The sequence below is a fragment of the Giraffa tippelskirchi genome, chromosome 8 (assembly GCF_054371585.1).
Source record: "Giraffa tippelskirchi isolate mGirTip1 chromosome 8, T2T-mGirTip1v1.2.pri, whole genome shotgun sequence".
Taxonomy (NCBI): Eukaryota; Metazoa; Chordata; class Mammalia; order Artiodactyla; family Giraffidae; genus Giraffa; species Giraffa tippelskirchi.
Window position 1 is genome coordinate 8621701 of NC_137282.1, and position 24160 is coordinate 8645860.

Sequence of the window (24160 nt, forward strand, 5' to 3'; positions counted from 1 at the left end):
CGCCGTCTCACAGATCCTGAGGTTTTGGTCAACTCAGGAAGGAAACAGGATGTATGCACCCAGAAGACTTCCACAGGACAGCAGGGTTAGTGCCCGGGGGAGATGCTGCTGGCCGGGGTGATGCCCAAGGGCTCGTCGCTGCCTGGTCTGGGCACTCAGGATTCTGCAGAGCAGTCCCCCGCCCCGCCCCCTCACATCGGGCTGCAAGGCAGCAACCCGGAGCGGGGTCCGACTCAGTAAAGAATCAAGTTCCCAAGTTGGACATCATCCCAAACTGCTCACTGAGCCCTGGCCTGGAAACAGACTTCTATATGGGGCTTCCCCTCATGGGGATTTTACCTGCCCAAAGTTCCTTCTCCGAACAGCTGAGGACGGAGTATCCCACATTTTAGTGAAAAAAAACCTTTCCAAGATCCACAGTCAAATCCACCCAGCCCCACGACCACCTGAAACCCTGGGACCCTCCTTGACATGTGTGACACTCTCCGAAGGGGTTGAGTTTCGCTAGCCTGATGTTCTGCACGAACCAAATGGACCCCCAAACTCACTTACGACTGAACCTAGATGACTTCAGAGCTCAGAGTCGAAGTCTGAACCACGGATTTAAAAATTACATTTCAGACATGGGAAGGGCCCTTAGAGGTCATCCAGCCCAAGTCCCTAGCTCTGCGTCAGGACACAGAAATGAGCCCAAACAGCAAACTGGCAGCAAGTCCACACAGGTGGGATCAGAAGCTGGCCAGAGGTCATCCCACTGATAAGACCACTCGGGTTCACTCCAAGACCGGCCTCGCAGCTGCTGGGGCCCCAGGAGTGGGCGCACTTTGTACATTACGCTGCTCTACCTGTTCGTCGTTCCCGAGTGTCCAGAGGCTCTGTCTGACTTCCCACACGGCTGACTGACTCAGTTACCCCAAATCAATTATGAACAACTGATGACCACCTGCGGGGCTGCAGGGTCCCCAGCTTAAAAGGATGGAGCAGTCTGATGAGTCTGTATGCTTGTTAACAAGCACTAAATAGAAGTTTTAGAGATTTCTTTTTATAGGGATGTAATTCCCATCCCTTCTCAGTTGGTAAAAAGTAAAAATAATCATTAAGTCTCAAGTATTTCTTTACATAAGAGCTATTCTAGATCAGGTTCTTATAATACTCTGCTGTGTCATCAGCAACAAACTAATGTGCTGAAAAAAACATGAGAAAACATGTTTCAAAGTACCTATGAAAATCATGAAGCAAATGTACTAAATGGCAGAAAGCTTTTCCAAAAGGGAACTTGATTTTTGCAAAGATCATTCCAGAGAGCGTTTAAACCACCAAACAGTACTGTCTATAAAAATCTAAAAAAATCACTGTTTATTCTTGCACATTTTGTAAAACAGTTCATAAGATGTTCTTACTGTCGTAACAGTGTTTTGGGTTAGAAGCATAGAGTAGAAAGAGAATTCCTCACTGGTTGGCGGGGGATGTGTAGGAGGAGACGGGAGACTGTTCAGGGAGGAAGGGAGCAGCTAGGCTGAGAGTCAGAGTGAGGTCACAGGAGATGCCGCTGTCGGTCAGGAGTCCCCCCAGCTGGGCTCCATGGCCACCACCTGCCTATGTCGAATCCAGAGGACAGCTCGGACAGGTGACACTTCCCATAGCTGCTGCAAGACTCTGAAGGGTGTGGGGGCTACTGTGCCAGTGCAGGGAGAGGGGACGGATGCACAGACAGACGGACGATTTGGGGGGAGAGGAAGTTCTCTCCTGAGAGCTCTGAATCCAGTCAAGCCTGGAGGTGGACACCAGGAAGAGGCCTGGCTTTGGACCTGCTTTCCAGTAACCACAGGCGGGCAAGGGAAACCAACAGCTTCCTTCTGGCCGCACGAAGCCTGTGGGGCACCATATGCCTGCCCGCCCTGGCTCCCGCCTGGCCCCCAGATCTCCGCATGGACCCCCTGACCTGTATTTCCAGATCATCTCCTACCCCCCCAACGTCACACACGTTCAATCCCGCGGCACCCACGTGGAGAAAACGCCATCTCAACACTGTTGGGGATTCCAAGTCACCCAGAGATGCGCAGACATCTCACAGGGGGGCTTCAGCTTCTTCCCAACGCCTCAAGTCCCCATTGTGGAAGCCAAGCCCCCGTGTTGGTTAAGCCGGAGAATCATAACGCTGGTGAGAAACCCACTGCTCAGGGTCACAGCTGGGGGAGAGAGAGTGAAGGGAAAAACCCCTCGATTCAGTCACCATCAAAGACAACTTTATTGACTCACAGGAACGAACCCCAAGCCCCCGCGCAGCTCCAGCTCTCCCTTGCCCCGCCCCACCTCCCGGCTCTGGACCACGACACTGAGCTGACTGTCCTTCCCTCACAACAACCCGGGGAGGCAGGCGTCCCCACCCCTCCCGGTCTGGGGGCAGACGAACGCAGCAGCTGCAGCCGGACCGGGAGGACCGGGCCACGGCCTCACTGGCCCCTGGGGGGAGAACGGCACTCCCCGGAGCCCAGCAGACGCAGTCTCTCTCCCGTGAGTCTGGCCCCAAGGCTGGGTCCTCCTGGGGCAGCGCAGCCCAGCGAAGTCCCTCGCACACGGGGCTTGGGGACGGACGGTGCCCCAGGCCCCCGAGGGGACGCGGGCTCCCGCCCAGCACTCAGGCCGCAGGGGCTCGGTGGAGAGGGAACTTTAATGGCATTCCTCCAACGGACTCGGCGGAAAAGGACACGGAGGCGGCTCGTCCCGGGGCGGCCCGGTAGCTCAGATGCTGGAGTCCTGTGTCCAGGAGGCGGCGAGGCTCAGGACCGGCTCCTGTCCTCGTGGTTGCCTACGATCATCTTGCTGTACAGCTTCTGCTGCTCCTCCTTGAATGTGTCCTTCACCTTCTCCCGCTTCAGGCCACCGTCCCTGATGAGAGCACAGCAGGGCTAGGCGCCCAAGCAGCAGCCCGCTGCAGCCCCGCGCCCACCCCGCCCCCGGCCAGCTGTCCGCCCTCCATCCAGTGAGGGGGCGTCTGTGTGGACGGAGTCGACCTGGCAGCACCCGCCTCAGAAATCCCGTCCCCTAGACCCGGCGGGCAGAGCCCAGCCCGACTCACCACAGCAAGTCCACCAGCCCGCCCTGTCTGGCGATGGCCGACTTCACCCTGTTGGCAAACTGGACAGCGTCCTCCTCCGCCTGCAAGAGAAGACGCGTGCCAGCCCCTGACCCGGGCGCGGGGCATAGAGCGCGGGGAGCCCTGGGCGCGGGCAGGGCACCCACCTGTCTGGTCATCGGGGGCAGGTACCACACGCTGCAGACAATGGCCCAGCTGGTCATCATCCTGAGCAGGTAGGTCACCATCCCGTACTTGCTGCTGTTCCAGAAGGCGTCCCCAAACTGCGGGTCGTACTGCAGGGCGATAGGGCGGGGTGTGTGTGTGCACGCGTGCACACAAAAGTGCATGTCAACAGAGTGCGTGTGTGGTGTGTGCGCGCACGCGTGCAAAAGTGCGTGTCAACAGAGTGTGTGTGTGTGTGTGTGCGCACATGTGCAAGTGTGTCAACAGTGTGTGTGGTGTGTGTGGTGTGTGTGCACGCACGCTTGCAAAAGTGTGTGTCAAGAGTGCGTGTGTGGTGTGTGTGTGCGCGCACGTGTGCAAACGTGTGTCAACAGTGTGTGTGTGGTGTGTGCGCGTGCACGCATGCAAAAGTGCGGGTCAACAGAGTGCGTGTCAACAGGCTGTGTGTGTCTGTGTGTGCCCGTGTGTGTCAACAGTGTGTGTGTGTCAACAGGGCTCTACGAGTGTGCATGCGTGTTTGTGTGTTATCAACTGTGTGTGTGTGTGTGTGTGTGTGTGTAATGCACGTGTGCGCGTATAGCAACCTCTCCGAACACCGCCCCCCACGCCGGGGGAAGGTCGGCACGAGGACACGGCTCCCTGCCCCGCGACCGGAACACTTCCCAGTGCCCAGCCCCGGGCACCGCTGCCCTCCAGCAGCGTCTGCCTCCTCCGCAGACCACGGGGGCGGCCCTCCCCGCACCGCATCCTATCTCCCTCACAGGCGTCCAGCAACTATTCTTTACGTCAAGCCGACCCGCGCACAGAGGACGGGACCATGGCTCCACAGATCCAGCCCCAAGTCAACAATCACCAGTCACCACACTCGCTCCCTCAACCTGCTCCCGTCACGTCACACACTCACACGCGCTTCGACACACAGCTCCCCAGAGAGAGAGAGATCTCTTTACACGACAGCCGGCCTTCAAAGCCCACCTCTGGGGCCCAGATCCAGGAGCAGATGACGAGGAAGCTCTGCTTCCGTCCTGACACTTCACAGGGCTCGCTGACCATGGGAAGCCGCAGAGGCCGCGCGGGCACAGAGGCCTTCCCCAGGGGAGTGCCCGTCAGACATTGTCCCCTGCCCGCCCCTCTAGTGGATGCACCGGCCAGGGGCACGTCGTGGGCAACGCGGCCACCGCTGTGACCCGCGTTCTCCCAAACACAAGCACAGCCGGGCGGGCGAGGGGAGGTGACACAGTGGCAGCGAGCGGGGCAGCGAGCGGGGCTGCGTCCTCGAGGAGAAAGCCTGAGAAGGGGTCAGGGCTGAGCCGCCACGAGGTCTGGGGCTCTCCCAGACGCGACGCTAGACGGAGGGTGACTGCAGCGCAAGCACCCAGGGCCCGAGCGAAAAACCAAAGGAGACCCCACGAGACTCGGCGGCCACCAAGACGGGCGCCCTCCCGGGAGTCCTCGGGAAGGGACACCGGCCGAGACGCCCAAGCGCAGCCTCTTACGCTTGCAGGGGGTGGGGGAGCTTGAACTCCATACTTTTCTTTCAGGACTTTCAAGCCTGAATTCTATGACTCTCAGAGTAAAAGTTAGAGAATTGTGCCTAACTGCAGACCTGACTACAGAAATGAAGACACTCAGGCTTACTTATAGAAACCAAAAAATTCAGATTATCCATGAAGGCGTAATGGGCTCACGTTACACTACCACCAGGAAATGTGGGATAATGAATCTCAGACAGCAGCTCACATGGGACAGGAAGAAAACACTGCCACAGTTCACACAGCAGGACCGGAGAGAAACCCTGACCTCACGTGTGAGAGCCCTTTGTTGAGGCCTGAGTCCCTATTCAACGCTGGGCAGACACCGTGGAGAGAAAAGCAAGGCCAACGCTCAGATCAGCAATACATTCCTCCAGATCAGACAATGGCTTACTTTTGGTGGAAATGCAGTGAGAGCTTGGAAACCACCGAGGTTATGCAAGTTTGGTTACCAATAACGGCTTCACAAAAACTAGAAAACTACTGGGGAGGCAGAAGTTCTTATCACATGTGGGCTTTCCTCAACCTCGGATAGAAGGAAAATGGCCATGCCTGTGTTCCAGAGAGGATGTAGCTGTCCAAGGGTCCACACTCCGAAAATGCTAAAGGCAGCTTCTTACTGAGATTCCCGGCCAGCAAGGCCAGCAGCACCTGGGATGGGGTCGAAATGCAAGTTCTGAAACTCTGGGTGTTGGGCCCAGCAACGGGCATGCTCACAGCCCCGCCAGCTGATGCGAAGACCCAACGCTGGGGCTTCCAGGCACCCTGGGTAAAAATCACCTGCCAGCGCAGGGGACATGGGCTCCACATCCGTGGTCCAGGAGGATGCCATGTGCCGCAGGGCAACTAAGCCTGGGAACCTCAACCACTGCGCCCGTGTGCCTACAGCCCGTGGTCCGCAGTTAAGAGCAGCTGCGGGAGTGAGAAGCCTGCATACCGCATGGAAGAGGAGCCCCCGCTCACCAGACCTAGAGAGAGCCTGTGCACAGAACCACCAAAAAAACACACCCAACACTCTGGAGTGAGGCAGAAGGGCTCCTGTGCAGCAGCTGGTTTTTAACAGACACCCAGGGGGAGGCCCTGACCCCCAGGATGTTACACTGCAGGACTGCAGGCGTGCCACCCCAACGCTCCCATTCCCACACCACGGCAGACCCTGCGGACAGAAGCTCTCCCTGGTCCGGGGACCCGTTAGTTACCCTGCAGCCGCTCATCCCTCGCCAGCCCTGGCCCGAGAAAGCGGCGTGGCCTGGGAGCCTGCGCTTCACCCAGGGGAACGCCTCCACCCCCAGCTGCACCAGCTGCCACCAGTGAAAACAAGGACCATTCCTACAGAAGCCTCTGCAGACAACCGAGGCCTGCGAAATCCTAACCACCACTCTGACACAAGCTTACTCTTACCCTCATCTGTCAACCTAAATACTTTAAATGTAGTGACAAAGGCTGTGTATTTTTAGAGATAGTAATATGAGTAACAGCATTCTTTTAGAAATAATAACATGCATCTATTTATAAGAGCAAATGGATACGAGGGGAGAGAGGAAGGAGGAAAAAAGAAACCCGGCAAAGTGCGCCCCATCTTTCTAAGCGAGTCTGAACAGTCAGAGGTTCAAGTACCTGCAAGGTGAGGCAGACGGGACAGGCTCCTAAGGTCCCTTTGTTTTCACAAGTGGCTACATGAGCCAAAGCAGAGGAGCCATTTCCTTCTCCAGTGACAAGGACGTCCTGTGCCCACCCACCCGCACCTCCAAGCAAACGCACAGATCCCCCGGGCGTCCCCACCCCGCAAGAAGCCCCCTTCAGGTGGAGTGCCTTCCGAGCTGGTTGGGTTTATGAACAGAGAGGAACAAGTGGGGACATCTGACAGGCTCCGAAGGCTCTGCAGCGTGGGCTGGAGCCACCCATTCTCAGTAGCGGCCGCGGTGATGACCACGTGGCCCTTGGAGGGCTCCTACCTTGATAGCAACAGGGTAAACTGTGGCTCCAATTTCAAAACTTCCCTTTTTGAACATCATCACCGATGTGTTATTGATGCAGGTTCCTAAAATGCAGGAGAGGGTAAAATGCTTTTCCTTTTGATCCTTTACCCCAGAGATTAGTAACAGTTTATGGACTAAATATAATAATAAAAGTTCTTCTGACGGCTCTTCCGAAAGCCTGTCACCTCCCCAGCTCGGGAATGCACGCTGGAAAGAGGCGAGCAGACCACTGCACTGCCTCCTCTTCTTACAGGACCACCTCCCTGGGTCCCATGGAGCCCAGAGGGGCGGCCAGAGCCCCCGCCGAGTCGGGAAGGCCGGGGAAGGACTGTGCCACAAGCTCAAGCAGCCTGCGGGCTAAGACGCAGGAGGCGCTCCTGCACTGGGGAGGCCACAGGACAGCACTCTCAGCCCACACTGAGTCCTCTGAGCTTTCAGTTCCAGGACCAGCCTAAAGGGCCCCCACCTGAGGCGGTGAAGACAGGTTCCTCCAACACAACCCTGGACTCCCCTTCCTGCATGGCCTCCCCGCACAGCAGCTTACCCTCCGGAAAGATGAGGATGGGCAACTTGCTTTTATCCTGCACGTGCTCGGTCAGCCTGTAGAAGAGAGAAATGGAACGGAGGGTCAGACAGCCTCACGTCCATCACCATCCATGCGTCTGTCAATACCCTGTCTAGATGAGACGCTGGGTGTGGTACAAAGGCAAGCAAATGAACACAACCCTTTTATAAACCTACGATCTAACAGACAAAAGGCCTAAGACAGGGAACCTGGGTTGATTACTATTTAACACGAACAGCTATTCAGTGAAGCTCGTGAGTCTGTGTGTAGAGGCTGTGGCTCCGATCTGGAATTGCCTAACGGGCTGACCCGCCACAGAGCAGCCTCGAGAAACGCTTGCCCTGACTTCCTAGGGATGTGCTGGGTGGGAGTGCAGGGAACTCAGGGTGGCCCACTGACCCTGGGGAGCGGGTCTCAGGGGAGCCTCGACTTCCCTCGAGTTATGGCAAAGCTCTCACCATCACCTGCGCCACTTCTGCCTTTTATTTTCCTTGAAAACAGAGCTGCACTTTATTCTGTTGCTATAAGTGTGCTTTCACGTGTGACAGTAAACTCATTTTGAGATTTGAAATCACATTAAAAGTTCATACATTGTTTATGACAATGGGTTCAAGGAATTAAAAAAAAGGTTAAAAACACTACTAACTCGTTAAAAACACTAGAGTTTTCATACTTCTATATCCCACATTTCAGATAAGGAAGCAGCTGGGCTCGGCGGAGAAGGCTGGAGGCACGACTTGCCCTAAAATCAGACTGTGCGTATGTGTGTTGTTTACCTTCTGGCCACCAGGTGGCGATCCTTCACCTCGGAGCGCTCGAACCAGACGTGGGGGCAGGCCTTGACCATGGCTCTCTGGATGACGCCCATGAGGCCCCCGTGCACCTGCCCCACCTGCTCGCAGAGGAAGGGGGGTGTGGGAGACCCGCCTCACACAGGGTCCCCGCTTCCCAGCCTCCTTCCCCCGACACTTTACTGGTGACCACAGGTTCCTTACTGTTCAGAAACCACCGTTAGTTAAGACTCTCTGAATTTAAATTCTCCTAATCTGTGACAGCAGACATATGCACCTGAAACCCCTAAACAGAACCGTGGAGCAGAGCCCCTGTGTCCGAATGCCCTCCCTGGGCAGATTCTCCAAGGCCTCTGCGCCCCATCCCTTCCAATCCCCCTCTCTGGGGGCTTGGGGAAGGGTGGATACACGTATACCTATGGCTGAGTCCCTATGGCTGTTCACCTGAAACTGCTGCAACACTGTTCATCAGCTACACCCCAACACAAAATAAAAAGTTTAAAGTCCGGGGAAAAAAAAAGACAACCCCCATCCCCACCTTCACCCCCACTCTCCGCTGCCCACCTACACTTTCCCCACATGCTCAGCCACTCTGCTTACAGCACCCAGGCCCCAAGGAGCCCCCAAGGAGCCCCAGAAGCCATGGAAACCAAGGCGACAGCCTAGGCTGGGCCCGAGTCTGAAAGCACGCTCACCTGCTGCCCCCCTGAAGAGCGAGCTCCCAGCCCTGACCAGCTAGAGGAATCTCAGAGCAAGGCCTTACCATGGCGTAATAGCCGTCGCTGGCCAGGATGATGACGTCAATGGGAGACGTGTGATTGGCCACGCAGATGCCGCCGTTTCTAGGCCGGTTCTTCCTGTTCACAAGGTACGAGGAGCAACGGAAATCGGCGTGAGACGATGCCTTTGGAAGCGTGTCTGGCCGCGGCTGAAGCCCCCCAAGTTCCGTCAGCGCCACCTCCCATGCCACCCCGAGCCCCCGTGGACCCTCACCTGTCGTGGTAGGTGATGATGGCCGTCAGGGCGCGCACGCAGATCCGGTAGCACATGAGGTGAACGTGCTTGCTCAGGAACTCCTTGAACCTGCAACAACGGGACAGAGAGCTCTGCTTTTACCTTACATGCATACAGGGAGTCAGCAAAGGGTGCCAGGTCTTAACCATCTAACCATCACTGCCTACGCCCTTCACAACTGTATGTGAAAGTATTTTTATACTTATTAGTGTCTACAGTAAGTATTAGCATCTTTCTGTCTACAGACAAAGGAAGAAATGATGAGGACGGCTCACATTCACCTCGGGTGACGGGCACAGAATTCTCAGCCCGAGAATTTCCAGCACAGGTGAGTCCCCTAGATTCCTTGCCAGTGACAGCCAGAGGCAGGCGGAGGCCAGAATCAAACCTCCCCACCAACTGGGGAAGAGAGGTTTGCCAGCCTCAGAACTTCCTGGAAGGAGCCCATTTCTTTTTGAAAAAAAAAAAAAAAAGGAAAAAGCAAACAAAAAGGACCTACCTACCTACACTTCTTACCCTCTCAACAACTGTTCAACACAGCAGAATGCTGGAAACTCCACTACTTGCTTTGTAAAGCCTGCTAGCCCTAGACACTACCATTTTGTGGTTTCTCTGTTTTGTCTTTAAAAATGGAAGAATGCGAGGGCTGGAGGGCAAAAAGAACAGACACAGCTAAGATCACGGACGGGGAAAAAGCTTTGCTGCCTAGTCAGTTACCGTGGAGTTACTGACTCCATCTAAGAGCCTGTGGTTTGAGCCACGCCCCCACCCCCTGTGGTACCCGCAGAGTCCGATGCCCACGCTCCGCTCACCTCCCGTTTGGCAGGTACCCCACCATTGTTGTGCCCACCACCAGGAGGCTGATGCCCGTGAAAGCGAGAGCTATCCTGTAACGAGAAGACAAGTTACAACACGGCAGACACACTCCTGCCCCGAGTGTGGACCTGAATGTGTGAAAACGCCAGATGTGATCGCTGGCCCCACACAGGGCTCCCAGCGAGATCAGAACCGGGGTTGCTCGCTGTCCCGTGACAGGGCACCATGGACTTGGTTCTCAGCTGACAGACACCCTCTCCTCAGGCACCGGGCAGCGGCCAGAAGGATAGAACAGCCGATGGCTGGCCGTGCTGTCCTCAGGCCCCTGCTGTTCTGCGGCCTCAGCCTTCCCCTTGGCTTTAACCCCTGGCAGAAGCACAACTTCTCCGTGAAGCAACAGGAAGTAGGGTCCGAAGGTGCCAGCAGCCGGCAAGGCCTACTCAGAACAGCACGTGGCACAGAGACCCCGGGAGATCAATACCGCCTCTGTCCTGGAGAGGAAGCTGCAGGAAAGAACCAGCCACGCCCGGGGCACGGGGCCATGAAGAACACCGTGCTCCCGTCCCTGGGCTGAGTCCATCCAGAGAAGGGATTTGTCTTTGAGAAACTCATCTATTTCTTATTTCTGTCTGCTATGCAGACAACCCAAGGCCCTTCTAAAGGACAACCCCGGCACCCTTCCAAGAGCCGGACAGCCTGGCCAGTGGGAGGACTCCACCATTCTCCCTCTGAAGTGGGAGCACGGCGCGGGGGCCCGGCCTCACCTGAGCGGCAGCAGGAGGCAGTAGCGGATGAGCACGCCCAAGCCCCACAGCACGGTGAGCCGCAGGCTGATGTACTGGAAGTTGTAATTGGTCCTGCTCAGCAGGTTCCAGGACTCCAGCTCCTCTGCCGAGAACCTCTTGGTCACCTCGTCGTCCATGATGGTCTCCATTCCCTTCCGGCAGAAGTAGAAAATGTCCGAGAGCTCAAACTCGGGAGTGTTGTCCAGAGCCTTACTGCTCCCACTCCGGCGGATTTCTTTGATCTCTTCTTCTAGTGACGTGGGGTCTTTTGCAATGATTCCTGCAAGAGAACAGCCCCGTCAGGTGGTCTGCTGGGAGAAGGGCACCGGAAACGCTCAGGGCATACTCCCTGCCGGCCGCAGGGAGCAGGGGTGGGGCGGAGCTCAGGGGCACCCGGAGGCCGCTTCTTACCATTGGTGTAGGGCTTGTAAAGCTGGTGGTTCTTCTCCTTGGCTCCTCTCTCCATCCTCAAGGTAGCCCACTGCAGGGGGAATAGCAACACACAGGGTGAGCCCCTTCCCCATTTGGGGGGCTCCTCTACTTCTGGTCTGCAACAGCCCCAAGCCCAGTCACCCCAGATCAGACTGCACCCAGGAGCGCGGGCTCTGGGGAAGCTCGGAGCCCTCTCCTCTGGGCAGACCCATCCTTGACCTAGACTGAGAGCCTCATCCCTGGCGGTCAAGAGCTGCGAACTGAAGAGCCGGGAGAGCTGCTTGGGGCTCGCCCTCCCCTGCCTCCTGGGTCACGAAGGAGCCCACTGGCAGCCCGTCCACAGATCCCACTGGTTCCTTCATTTCTGCCAAACGACAGCTCTTCGCCAACTGCCAAGCCAGGTGTCTGGGAAGGTACTGCCTGTCTCCCAAATTATTCCAAGAAAGCAATGATTTTAGCTTTTGAGTTGATAAAAGATTTAAATATTATGTATATGTGGACTGTCCATTCACCCTCTGAGTAACCTCTAACAGGAAAGGCCACAATTTGACACAAAAAGCTTGAAAGTAGCTTAGTGTGAATTTTTTAAAAAAGTGTTTAAAAAAAACTAGGTTCAAATCCCAAGTTTAAGAGTTCTGCTGTGTGCCTTCAGCAACTCATCCCATCACGCTGGTCTTTTTTATCCACTTAAGTGGGTGATGGTACGTCAACCTCCCCTTCACGAGGACACAGAGGCCATGTGTGACAGAATCTGGGAAACTGCAAAGCCCCAGTGCCCTCACTTCACTGAAATAGCACGGACTGTAGGGAAGAGCCTCTTCCTAGAACCTCTTGCCCTTCGTCAGAACTCTTTCAGTGCCGCACAAGAGCCCGGGGCTGGGCGGCTCCTGCCAGCAGGAGGGAGGGGCGAGCACACCAGCTCCCGCCTGCCCGGCGACAGGATGGGCACGCGGTGCAGAAAGCCAGAACCGCGACGAGCAAGGACACAGAACTGATATTTTAAAGGTGTCTTTTCAACCTTCTGTCTCCACAGTTACGCAAGGGAGAGAACCCTGTCCTTCCACGATGCAGCAGAATCCACATGGCCCAAAGGCTCTGTGAGACTCTGCGGGCAGAGCCTGAAGTATGAGCAGGGCTGCGGAGCGAGCAGCAGGACACGAGCCTCATCAGCGATCTGACCGTGAGGAAACCTCTCAGACGTCACGGTCCAGAGAAGACAGGTGGCTCACAGAGTCACCCACACTAAGGTCTGAGGTGGGAAAACTCACACGACCCCCTCCAGGTTCTTAGCTCCTGATGGCTTCTGACATGGAGGACTTTTCTAGAAGAAAATGTAAACATAACTGCTGTAGTGGAGGAAGACGAACTCCCACCCAGGAATGCCATCTAGGGAATAGGCGATTCAGGGGCAAGCGAGTTTGCAGCAAGCCTGGTACAAAGACACAGCTCCATCGCCCAGAACTTCTCCATTCTGGCCAAGACTCTGCCTCGGTGCTGCAAGCACAGTCAGAGAACCTCGGTTCTGACGGGTGGATGCACTGTAACAGGCAGGGAGCACATGCCCTCAGGCCACTGGAGCACCAGGACATACATCTGTGAGCACCAACTCACGATGGGAAGTTCCAGAAGGCTGTGGTTTCTGCTTTAACTGGAAAGATGCTGGTTCAATGAGACGGTGGCTCCTGGCTCCATCGTGAACATCCCCCTGTCCTCCTGCTTTCTACTTCTAGCTTTGCTTTTCCAAACTTTGGGGACATTACAAAACGCGTCTGTGTCCCGGATGAAGTCAGCAGAGCAGGGGCAGAGGGCGGGGCGGGGGCCGCCTGGGACCCGCACTCGGTGATGGGCTGCTCCGCCCGGCACAGGGACTCGGGGAGTGGGTGCTGGCGTCAGCAACGTCTGAGAATGACACGCCTGGCTTCTCTGAGCCTCACTTTTAAGAAATATCGTGTGCAGATATCCAGAATAAAAGTGAGAGCCCCAGGTCCAGAGCTCATTTCCCCAAAATCTCCTCTTCCTTCCCTTGATCCAAGATGCCATTTAAGTCCCTGTTCAGGGTCAGATTACTTATTTATTCCCTTCTCAGCTTCTCCTGCACAGAGACTGTTAGGGGCACAAATGCGCTGCCCTGCAGGTAACACTAAACCCAAGACAGCTCTCGGCAGGTGACACATAGGCCCAATCGTCAGAAGGTGGGTGGGGTGACAGGTGCATCTTTGCTACTTAGTTGCTCTGCTGCGCTGCAGCTCAGGAGCCCAGCACCCAGGAAGGCTGGACAGCCTCTGCAGCCTCGTCTCAGCGAGACCTCCCCTCTTCTCCAGCCGGCCTGCACCGCACCTTCCCCTACTGGACTGTGGATGCCCAAGAATCAGCCCCCAGAGAAGCCAGACTCCCAGCACCCCACCCTCTCCCATTTCCCAGCAGAGACAGCATCTTTTAACAACTCTCTCTTTCCTCCCTGCTTTAGCTAGAATCACTCAGTGAGTGAAAAAGTGTCCGACTCTTTGCGACCCCACAGACTATACAATCCATGGGATTCTCCAGGCCAGAATAATGGAGTGGGTAGCCTTTCCCTTCTTCAGCGGATATTCCTGACCCAGGAATTGAACTGGGGTCTCCTGCATTGCAGGCAGATTCTTTACCAACTGAGCTATGAGGCAATCACTTGGTAGCTGCCATCAAATTCACAATCCTGACTTCATATCTCATGTTTCCGATCACCTACTGGTCGTGACCATGTGCCAGCACCTCTCCACCCTCACATCCGGTGTGAGAGGGAGAGGCAAATGCGCACGCCCGGATCCCACCGTGCTCCCCCTCACCCGGCCTTCCTCCTGGGACCCCAAGCTTCCGGGCTGCCCATCTGTCCACCCAGTCCTTTCAGCCTACCCCGGATGGTTCCTCCCCAGCTGCCTGAGTCAGGCCACTGCCATCATTTCTTACCTACACAGGTGTGACAGGCTCCACCCTGCTCCTTCCTCCCTCCAAGCCACATGGACGCACACTCGTCTCATCCCCTGGCCTGAGCCTTCAGGGGCTTCTCAATGGCTTCTGAAAGCCTAAAGAACAGCCGGTTTTATAAGCTACCTCAGCCCCTCCAGGGACCCGATGGCTCTCCTCTCCTGAACTAGGCACTGTCTCTAAACCAGACTGCCTCTTCTCACCTCTACCCACTGCATTCCCAGAGCACTGCTTCCTTTGTAAATCCATTCAAACGCCAAATCCTAGATGAAACGGTACCTCCCCAACTCCTGCAGTCAGAGCTCATCCCCACCTGCATTGTTTTAACTGGTGTCACATTCCGAATCAGTTCTGTAGGCAGACATCGGTCTTTCCTACTCAACTATAGCTGCCCCAGTGGGCAGGAGCCAGAACCCACCCAGATGTGCGGTGCAGCGGAGTCTGATCATGTGCCGTGCAGCACTTAGCAGGCAGTCAGGAAGGACTGGGTTTAATTCGCCAATGACCAAGGTTTCTCGTCATCAAGGTCTCCAAAACCACTCCTGAGCACCCTTCCCGCTGTAAGCCCACTCTCATCTCCTTCCATTCGTCCTCGGAGCCACTTTCTCCCAGTCACACTGGAATCACCCTTCCCACAGGGGCGGGAAGGGAGTGCCGCTGATGCACATCCCCTCTTGGACCTGCAGCACGTGAAGGCGGCATGGCCGCTCCCACTCCCTGGAGGAAGCAGACTGGACGGTCTGAGGACTTAGGTCCAGTTTCATAGTTGGTAAGAAAACCCTCAAAAGGGTCGTGCCTACCCACCACAATGCCACCGCCTATTCAGTCTCTTCCACCTCCTCACCACCATCACTGGTTTCTAACCAGTTCTGCTGTGGAGCTTGATGTCAAATCACATTACAGCCGCCTCCCCTTCTCTGACCTGACCTGAACAATCCCTTTCACATCGGGCAAAAAACTCAAGTCATTTTCCCCCCATCTTTCTCCTTTATATACAGGCTTTCTTCACTCCTTTCCCAAATCATTCTCAACTCAGTTGAAAGTCCACTTCTAGGAATTGTACCCCAAACAATATCACCACCATTGTGCTGTGTAAGAAACCTGAAGCACAAACATTAAGAAAACTAAAGCATTTCAACTCAGCGTTAACAGGACCTGCAAGCTGTCCTCCAGGAAGAAAGACGCCAACCACCCATCCCTCCAGCCCCCTGGGCAGATGTACCAAGGCATGCGGAGAGGTGAGCTATCATGGGAGACCAGCTGCACTGACTCAGGTCCTCCAAAAGCACAGGTGTATGTACTGTGCAGACTACCAGACAACCAGCTTGATTCATCTTTATGAAGATTATCTAGTAAAATGTGTAAAACAACTGGCTGATAAGATTGTAAAAGAAAATGAAGACATAAAATTATATGCACATGCTATTAAGACTGCCATAAAATATTACCACAACCAAAAGGTAACAGAAAACCATGTTCATTTGTCTGGTTATCTCCTGCGGCGGAACAGACCGCCCCGTTAACTCACTGGCTTAAAATACCACCACCGTTTACCCTGCTCTTGAATCTGCAAACTGCACAGGGTCTGGCATGGGCTGGTAGAGGCTGAAGGCAGGGGCTGGAACTCCCCGAAGGCCCGCGGGCTCCCAAGGGTGGCAGCTGATGCTGTCAGCCAGTCGTCACAGCCTCCCCAGGCCAGGAGCTGGAACTCCACACGGGGCCTGGCTTCCTTGTGACGTGGCGGCCCGGCTCCAGGGGCAGATGGAAGCTGTGCTGTCGCTCCCACCCTAACCTCACAGGTCACACAGAGTCAAGGCCACCACGTTCTGAGGTTACAAACATTCACCAAGGCAGGGCCCCACGCCCGAAGAAGTCAATCAGACTCTACCTTGTGATGATAGATGTTAGAATCACTGGGGGAGCTTTTTAAAAATGCCCACCAAAACCAGTTAAACCAGAATCTCCAGGGGATAGTCCAGTGCTCCCAAACAAGTTATTTTTTAAACGCTCCCCAGGTGATTCAGATACGTAGTTAGGAAGAGACCCACGAAATGAAGATGATCTCTAAGCCTCCTCCCAACTTCAAAATCACATAGAGCAACCCAGTTTATGAAGGGATGAAGATGATAAAAAGGGCAAACTAAAGGTGCTGTCTTTATTAAAAGCACCCACAAGTTTAGGTATATTTTAGATGTATACATGGATACACAGATGTACTTCCAAGATCTAAAATCAGTCTGGCCAAATCCAACCTGCATCTCATACTACTGCTAACAAAAATGGCATTGAGTTCTTAATGTCCACCAAGATCAAATCAGAGCAAGAACCCTGCTCAGATGGTGAGAAAGGACCACTCTTGCAGAGCCACCCGCCATCCCAGCTGGCACACATCAGCCCTTCCTCACCCACCCCTCACTTGGGCTCACAGCCAAGTCGTTGTTATCAACCAGGAAGCTCAACAGGACAGGAGTCATGGGACACCCAGAACCCTCTGAGAGCCTGGCACACACCTCCAGGAAATACGAGGTACAAACTGAGATCCTGAAATCTGAAATCTTGAGGTCACCAATGAGCGCGCACACACGCACACACACATACCTGGGCTCATAGCCAAGTCGTCGTTATCAACCAGGAAGCTCAACAGGACAGGAGCCATGGGACACCCAGAACCCTCCGAGAGCCTGACACATACCTCCAGGAAATACAAGGTACAAACTGAGATCCTGAAATCTGAAAGCTTGAGGTCACCAGTGAGCGCACACACAGACACACACACACACACACATACACGACTTCCATTTCCAGTGATCTTCAAGATGTGGTCAGCAGTCTCTGATGGCTCAGGAATACCTGTCCCATGGAACTTTAAAATACTGACTTGAGGAGACATTTTCAAAATGGAATAGGGAATGTGCACAGATTCTAGGTATTTTTCACCCAAAGTGACCCAAATTTTAAGAATTTAGCTACTACAAAAGGACTCTGATCTAATTACTCGTATTTTTATGTTTTAAAAACAAGGATTCCCATAGGTCTATGAATTAATCGCTTGCTTAAATAAATGTGAATAAACGCCATCACCGTGAAGTCTATCAGCTGTCCTACTCACTCCATACTGATGCGCTGTTTCCAGCAGCAAGTGGGCGTGGCTAGTTACTTGGTTCACAGGAACCCTGGGTTCTACTGAAGATTTTCTTGGACTAAAGTTCAAGAAAATTACATTTCATGATTAATTGAAACAGATACTAATAACTGACTAGATCACCATTTGTCAAGCTTTACTGTGCACCTGGGCTTCTTGGAGTGCAGATTCTAATTAGCAGGTCTGAAGGGGGCCTGTGGCCTGCATTTCCCATCAGTCTTAGGTGACATTCAGCTGCTGGTCTCAGAGCACTCTCTGAGTAGCAAAGACACCCCCAGAGACCATACGGAGCACTCAGAAATCTTCCTACCGAACACGGGTGCTCAAGTAAGTACAAGCACACCATCGCTCACTATGGACAAGAGCCAAAAGGTGGAGAACAGCCCATCAATGGATGAGTGGATAAGCAAATGATCGTACAGACACATGGTGGAATATTACTCGGCCATGAAAACCAGAGTATTGACACGTGTTACAAAGTTACGCTAAACAAAAGCACTCACAAAAGAGCACATTTTGTATCATTTTGTTAATATGAAATACCCAGAATAGGTAGATCCAGAGATAGAACAGATTCACGGTTGCCAGAGGCAGGGACGTGGGGGGGTGGGGGTGGGAGACAGAAAGGCAGCTACTTAATGAGCATGGGGGTTCCTTTTGGAGTGATGAAAAGGCTGTGCAACTTCAGAGGTGGCGGTCATACAACCCTGTGACTACAGGAAATGCCGATGAATTGTTCCCTTTAAAATGGTTATTTTCTGTAGTGTCAATTTCACCTCAATTTTTTAAACATGAAAAATTATATTCTTACACAAATATTAAATATTGAAACACAAGATTCAATAATATACATAGAAATATTTTTTGCTGTAATGTAGCATTTCATCTAGCTCACTTCATCTTTCTGAATCACTATTTCTTCACTGGTGAACTCTATCATTGATAGACACCCCGGTCCACTGCAGAACTACAGAGAACCAAAGGAAAGCAACTGAAATTATTCTGAACTGTAAGATACTATCTGAACAAATACAGCTGCATTGTTTTCACTATTATGAGTGCATTTCCCCAATTACCCATGCTCTCAGCCATGGAAAAGAATACCTGAAGATCTGGTGACTACTGAAAACAGACATTGCTCATCAATTACCAAATCTCTGAAGAGATATTGAAAGGCTCACAGCATAGATCAACTTCCAGGAAATATCACTTCTTGTCCATTTCCTTAACCCTGTGACCAGTTCTGTTCAGTGGTCTAACTACTTAGGTTCTGACATATGTTAGGAAATATTCTGCCTCTCCTCTGTCTTAAAGAAACTAGCATAATTCTTGAAATGCCCTTTTCTGTGACTTCTTTTTGCCTGAAGTACAAGAATCTATTTAAGATAAATGTTTGAAACAGAAACGAGAGACCCTCCCATACTTGTCAGTGAGGGAATGTGCGAGCAGCAGCCCTGACTTTCAGGATCCGTTACACAGTCACAGGCGGTGTCCCGCAGTCACTGTTTCTTTAATGCTAAGTCCTTCCTTTTGAAATGAACAGACCAGCTGTGGTTCCTCTGCTCAGATGGACCAAACACGCAAGTACCTGAGCTCAAAGGAAAAGACTGCTGCAGGCTTCACAAGCTCATGTTAGTTATCCTTTCTGCTCAAAATACCACTTCCTTCCCACTCTCCCAACACTCTCCACGTCCCACCGAGAACTCACAACCAACCAGACAGAAACAACTCTTTTTTTTTTTTTTGGGGGGGGCTAACGGCACTTCTCCTCTCTTTGGGGAAGCAACCTTTGTAGACAGCATACTCACCGCAAAGATCTTTAACAGAGTTTTCATGTAGAGCTTTCGGATACCAAAAGAGACTCCGAAAACGGCGGGAACGATGATGAAAACCAGGAGGAGGGTGAAGAGGACCGTCAGGGAGATGCCCAGGAGGTTGACAATCAGGCTGTCGAAAGGCAGCAGCAGGAACATGGTGGGGGATGCAGGCCAGGCCAGCGCCCTCCTCCCCAAGAACGAAGCTGGCCTCAGATGGTCCTCTCCGTCAGCACCGGCCTGGGGAGGGGCGCCAACTCCATTCCCAAGTTCGCATCCCTCGACGGCCGGAACGGAGACTGGGCAGAGGATGAGAGCAGAAGGGGCCCCCGAGGGCCTCCCCGGGGGAGGAGGAGACAGGCTGCAGGCGGACGGGGCGGGATCAGTCTTCAGGCCAGGCGGGGCGGCACAGCCAGTGAGCGGCCCGGGCGCACTCTGGGCTCTGCCACCCTGGCACTGCTTCCAGAAGTGTCCCTGTATCTCCTGCCCAAGAGCATTTAGCAGATAAATCTGTCCTGAAGGTCTGTCATTGCCAGAAGTACCAAGAAGAGTTCAACGTGCTGCCAGAAAAAGCCTGGTAACTCCAGTGGGGGGTTGGGGTGGGGGTGGGGTGACTCACCGGCACTTCCCACAGAAGTTTTGTGAACGTGAATAAGTGGAAATTAAATAATTGTTTTCCTTAAAACTCCTTCATAAGCTGAAAATTGCGTTCACTGTGGAGCGTTCACATCTGGCCCCATCCTTCCTCTGGGGGCTCCTGGCGCACCGCTCCCAGGACCCTCCTCCCTGGAGAGCTACAGGCCTTGCCAGGGGCACAGAGGTGCTGGCAGGGAACCGCTCATGCTGCCCACGGAGAGTGTAATCCCAGACGCGCCTGGCATTGGGCTCCTCTGGATGCTCCTCCCTCAGGCCCTCTTCTCAGCAGTAACCTGGGTTCTTGGCAAGAAGCTGCTTACATGCCGCCGAAGCTGGAGGAGGAGACAGAACACGTCAGGCATGCGACACAAACCGAGGGGAAGGACACCACTCTGCGCGGGGGCGGGGGCGGGGGGGGGGCGTTTCAGGCTTGGCCGAGAGCCAGGGCCAGCTCCTCTCATCACCAAGGTCGAGGGGACCAGGCAGGACACACAGGCGGCACATGAGGGCGTGGACGAAAACCGCAGGTGTTTCATCCTGTTTTCAACCCCGCTGGTGTAAGTACTAGCTGAGGCCACTCACACTTTTCTAACAGAAAATACATGCGTGTCTGGGCTTAGCAGATGCAAACTACTCCATGTAGACTGGACAGACAACAGGATCCTACCGTGCAGCACAGGGAACTATATGCAGTGTGCTTATAAACTATAATGGAAAAGAATATGAAAAACAATGTGTGCATATGTTTAAACTGAGTCACTTTGCTGCACAGCACAAACTAACCCAACACTGTAAATCAACTATACCTCAATTAAAAAAAATCATTAGCTTAGAGACCTTAAATTTAAAAAATGAATTAAGGAAAAGAAAATATATGGACACAAGACACCTCTCAAGAGATAAAGAGGGCACACTCCGAGAAGACATGCCTCCTCGCTGTCCCCCACTGCCTGGAGCTCTGGGCCACAGAAGCAGCCCCAACATGAGGATGCTCCGGATGCTTCCTGAGACGTCCCCGCACATCCCGAGACACCATTAGGGATCGCTCCTGCCCCAGCCCCGCCCAGGCAGCGAGGGCCCGCGCTGGAACACTGCTTTCTGTCATTTCCTAGCTCGACACGTCCTGGGACAGTGCTGCCTCCACACCAACGAAGCTCCCTTCCTGTAGACAGTGCATAGTTCTCAGCTGTTAAGAATGCTCGATGATTCGGTTAACAGCTCTCTCCTGAGGGTGGACACCAATGTTTCTACCCTTCTGTTGTTATAAACAATGCAATGAACCTGTCCATGTGATTTAGCATACAAAATGCACGTGCAAATACATTTTCAGGATAAATTCCTAGAGATGGAATTGCAGGGGAAAAGGAAATCTAGGTTTAAGGAAAAAAAAATAACTCTTGCTTTTGTTTATTTCCCCCGATTTACTGATAAAACCGACACATTACACTGAGCAACTCTGCAGAGCCAAAGCAGGATTTGATACAATCCACAGTGTCAGAGAGTCACCTTTTCTGTGTATGTGGTGAGAACATGTAAGATCTACCCTCTCAGCAACTTTCAACTGGAATCACTATCCCAGAACTTTCTCATTTCATAACTGCAAGCATTTATCCTTTGCCCAACATTTCCCCGTTTCTCCTACCCCTTGGCCCCTGATAACCACCATTCTTTTGTTTCTGCAAGTTCATATTTCCTGGATGCTACATTTATGTGAGAATATCCAGTATCTGTCTTCTACTTCTGACTTAGGAAATACAGGGTTTTATTTTGCTGCACTGTGTGGCTTGTGGGATCTCAGTTCCCCAACTGGGGATCGAACCTGTGGCCCCTGTGGTGGAAGTGCTGAGTTCTAAGCCCTGGACCACCAGGGAATTCCCAGAAGTACAGGTTTAGTTTTACAAGACACCATCACATTTTCTTTGTAGATTAACTCCTCCAGCCTTTCTGGCCACTTTTTGGTTTTTTTAAGATTTATTTATTATTCTGTTTCTGGTTTTGGCCGTGTGGGTCTTGGTTGACGCGCTCGGGCTCCCTCTGGCTGCGGTGAGCAGGGGCTGTTCTCCAGCTGCGACGTCCGGGATTCTTGGTGCGGTGGCTTCCCTTGCTGTGAGCACAGCTCCAGGCGCATGGGCTTCACTAGCGCCTGGCTCGAGGGCTCTGTGTCCAGGCTCAGGAGCTGTGGCACGCAGGCTTAGCTGTTCTGCGGCAGGTGCGACCTTCCCGCTCTGGGGTCAAACCCGTGGTCCCCTGTATCAGCAGGCAGATTCTTAACCACTAGGCCACCAGGAACCCTCCGCCCAATCTTTTATTATAAAGGCTGTTTACATTAGGGTTCACTCCTGGGGTTGTACATGCTAAAAGTTTTGACAAATGTACAGTGTACAGTGATATGTACCCATCATTACAGTATTGTACAGAATATCTTCACTGCTCTAAAAATCCTCTGGGCTCTGATTTTTCATCCCTCCCTGCCCTCAACCCCTGGAAATAACCAATCTTTTCACTGTCTCCAGTTAAGATTTTTTCCCAGAATGTCATCTAATTGGAATCTTACAGGATGTAGCCTTCTTGGCTTCTTTCACTTCATACAGTCCTTTGGTTCCAAACGTGGGAGCACCCTCTCACTTTTCTCTGGCAAACATTTCTGTCCTCACACCAATCTCCTTCTGGCTCGGTTCCAGTACATTTAAAAGTTCAAGAAATGGAGCAAGTCAACAGGTGACTGACTTCACTGTGAGTCCTGTCCACTGCTGTACAGAGCTCAAAGCCCTTTCTCATGTTATCTCACAACCTGTCAATATGTATTCTCTCCATTTTACCAGTTAGAGCACTAAGCGGGGGAGACCCAGACCCCATTCTTTGACCCCTAACTGCTCCCACCACGTCCCACACACCTGGCAGTGAAACTAAGACTGTTTCAGGGGCAGTGGTCCTCCACTTCCGCTTCCACATGGTCATCACTAACGCTTATGCAACACCGCCAAGACAGACACTGAGTTCATACAGTAAGCACCTTCCACCTGCCGTCCTCACTGAACTCCCACCGCAGCCCTATGCTGGAGTTACTGTCACCCCTGCTGGACAGGTGAGGGAGCAGAGGCGGAGAGGGTGAAGCTGCCTGGGGCCGCACAGCTGCAACCAGCAGAGGAGGCATGTGGACAAGCGTGTCCATTTCCCAGCCCCGCTCTGTAACCCCCAGGCCCTCTCATCTCTCAAACACCCTGAGCTACGTTAACATTTCCTCCATGCCAGGCCAGCTGCGTGGAACTTCTTGTGACCAGGGAGAAAACACAAGACAAATCTGGATTCCCGTAGCAGAATTTGGTGTTCTCAGAATCCAAGGTACAAACCTGTTTGCCCATTTCTATAAACTGGTCAAGCTGTCAGTACATGCCAGATTTCTAAGTGTCCCAACGGACATTCAGGAAGTTAGATCTATTTCTGAGACTAAAATCAATCTGCTGAATCACTGTATTCCTTAAACATGTCAAATTCCAGCCTAATCCCAGGCCCACACCTCCATGAGACTCCCCTACCCCATACCAGTGGATAGCTGCTGTCACATTAGCCACGATCACCTTGACGTCCATGGGCCCAAGGTGACAGACACCAGGGTGACTTTGACTTCCCAAGCCAGAGCTTAGATCTCTTTACTCTGGACCACAACCAACTGAGAATTCCCAAGGTTATTCTGGGTTCATGTCCTCATAACATGAAAGTAAACACGTTTAGCAATAAATTAATTACTTCACCTAGTTCAGAAGTGGGCACACGAGGTCCCCAGGCCAAATCTGAGCCAGTTTTGATAAGGTTCATGACCTAGGAATGGTGTTTACATCTTTAAAGAGTCATTAAGAAAAAGGATAAAGTGACAGGACCACAGCCTGCAAAGCCTCAGCTATCTACTAGGCGACCCTTCACAGCAGCAGCCTGCAGACCCCTGACCGCGCTGCTCCTTCCTCCCCTCAGAGGCAATGACCTGCCACGCTGTCCCCAGCCCCCCAACCCCCCACCCAGACTCCGCCCTGGAGTACCAGACTCCGGAACACAGAACAGCAACTAGCCAAACAAGTTCTGTGGCTAACACTGAACAATCCTCTCATGCATTCTTAGAAGTAGGGAAGATGTAAGCAAGCTGTGGGTATCAGACGGGCCCCCAAACATGTTGCTGGATCGCGGAGCAGCCACCACAGCCAGAGGTGCTGGTGCCGTAAGGCCCCTTAACACAGACTTTGGTCTCTGGAAATATGGCAAACTGCTCACATCAGAACTGTGTCACACCAGGTTCTGATAAATGCTCTTGTAAGAAAGGCAACCATTTTGCTTCACATAAACAGAACTGCAACTCCTTGACAGGAAGCAGGGGAAGTCATCAGCTCAAAGCAACAGTCACTCCTTCTCTTCACCTCCCCCACCTTCAGCCAAATCCAG

General features: G+C 53.1%; 1 protein-coding gene and 1 long non-coding RNA gene across 4 annotated transcripts in view; one reads left to right on the forward strand and one right to left on the reverse strand.

Moving 5' to 3' along the window:
• Positions 1–2224: 2224 nt before the first annotated feature.
• GPAT4 (glycerol-3-phosphate acyltransferase 4) overlaps positions 2225–24160 on the reverse strand; it is a 30754-nt gene continuing 8818 nt past the window's right edge. Inside the window, exons 2-13 of one of the 2 annotated variants that reach the window (XM_081519239.1) lie at positions 19088–20061; positions 11156–11225; positions 10724–11024; positions 9956–10030; positions 9123–9212; positions 8893–8986; positions 8115–8230; positions 7318–7373; positions 6750–6835; positions 3244–3372; positions 3080–3159; positions 2225–2889 (exon numbers count right to left, since the gene is read on the reverse strand). In XM_081519239.1, the coding sequence (XP_081375365.1) occupies positions 2781–2889; positions 3080–3159; positions 3244–3372; positions 6750–6835; positions 7318–7373; positions 8115–8230; positions 8893–8986; positions 9123–9212; positions 9956–10030; positions 10724–11024; positions 11156–11225; positions 19088–19252 (1371 nt within the window). In that variant the 5' untranslated portion in view covers positions 19253–20061 and the 3' untranslated portion in view covers positions 2225–2780. Of the gene's footprint in view, positions 2890–3079; positions 3160–3243; positions 3373–6749; positions 6836–7317; positions 7374–8114; positions 8231–8892; positions 8987–9122; positions 9213–9955; positions 10031–10723; positions 11025–11155; positions 11260–19042; positions 20062–24160 lie in introns of both variants that reach the window. The other variant, XM_081519240.1, reaches the window with a different exon arrangement.
• On the forward strand, positions 8974–13159 carry LOC145516999 (uncharacterized). 2 transcript variants are annotated; one of them, XR_014061911.1, is made up of 3 exons: positions 8974–9130; positions 9389–11589; positions 12210–13159. It is a non-coding gene; the product is annotated as an uncharacterized LOC145516999 (long non-coding RNA). The 2 variants fall into 2 exon arrangements; XR_014061912.1 differs by having other exon boundaries at positions 9389–9471.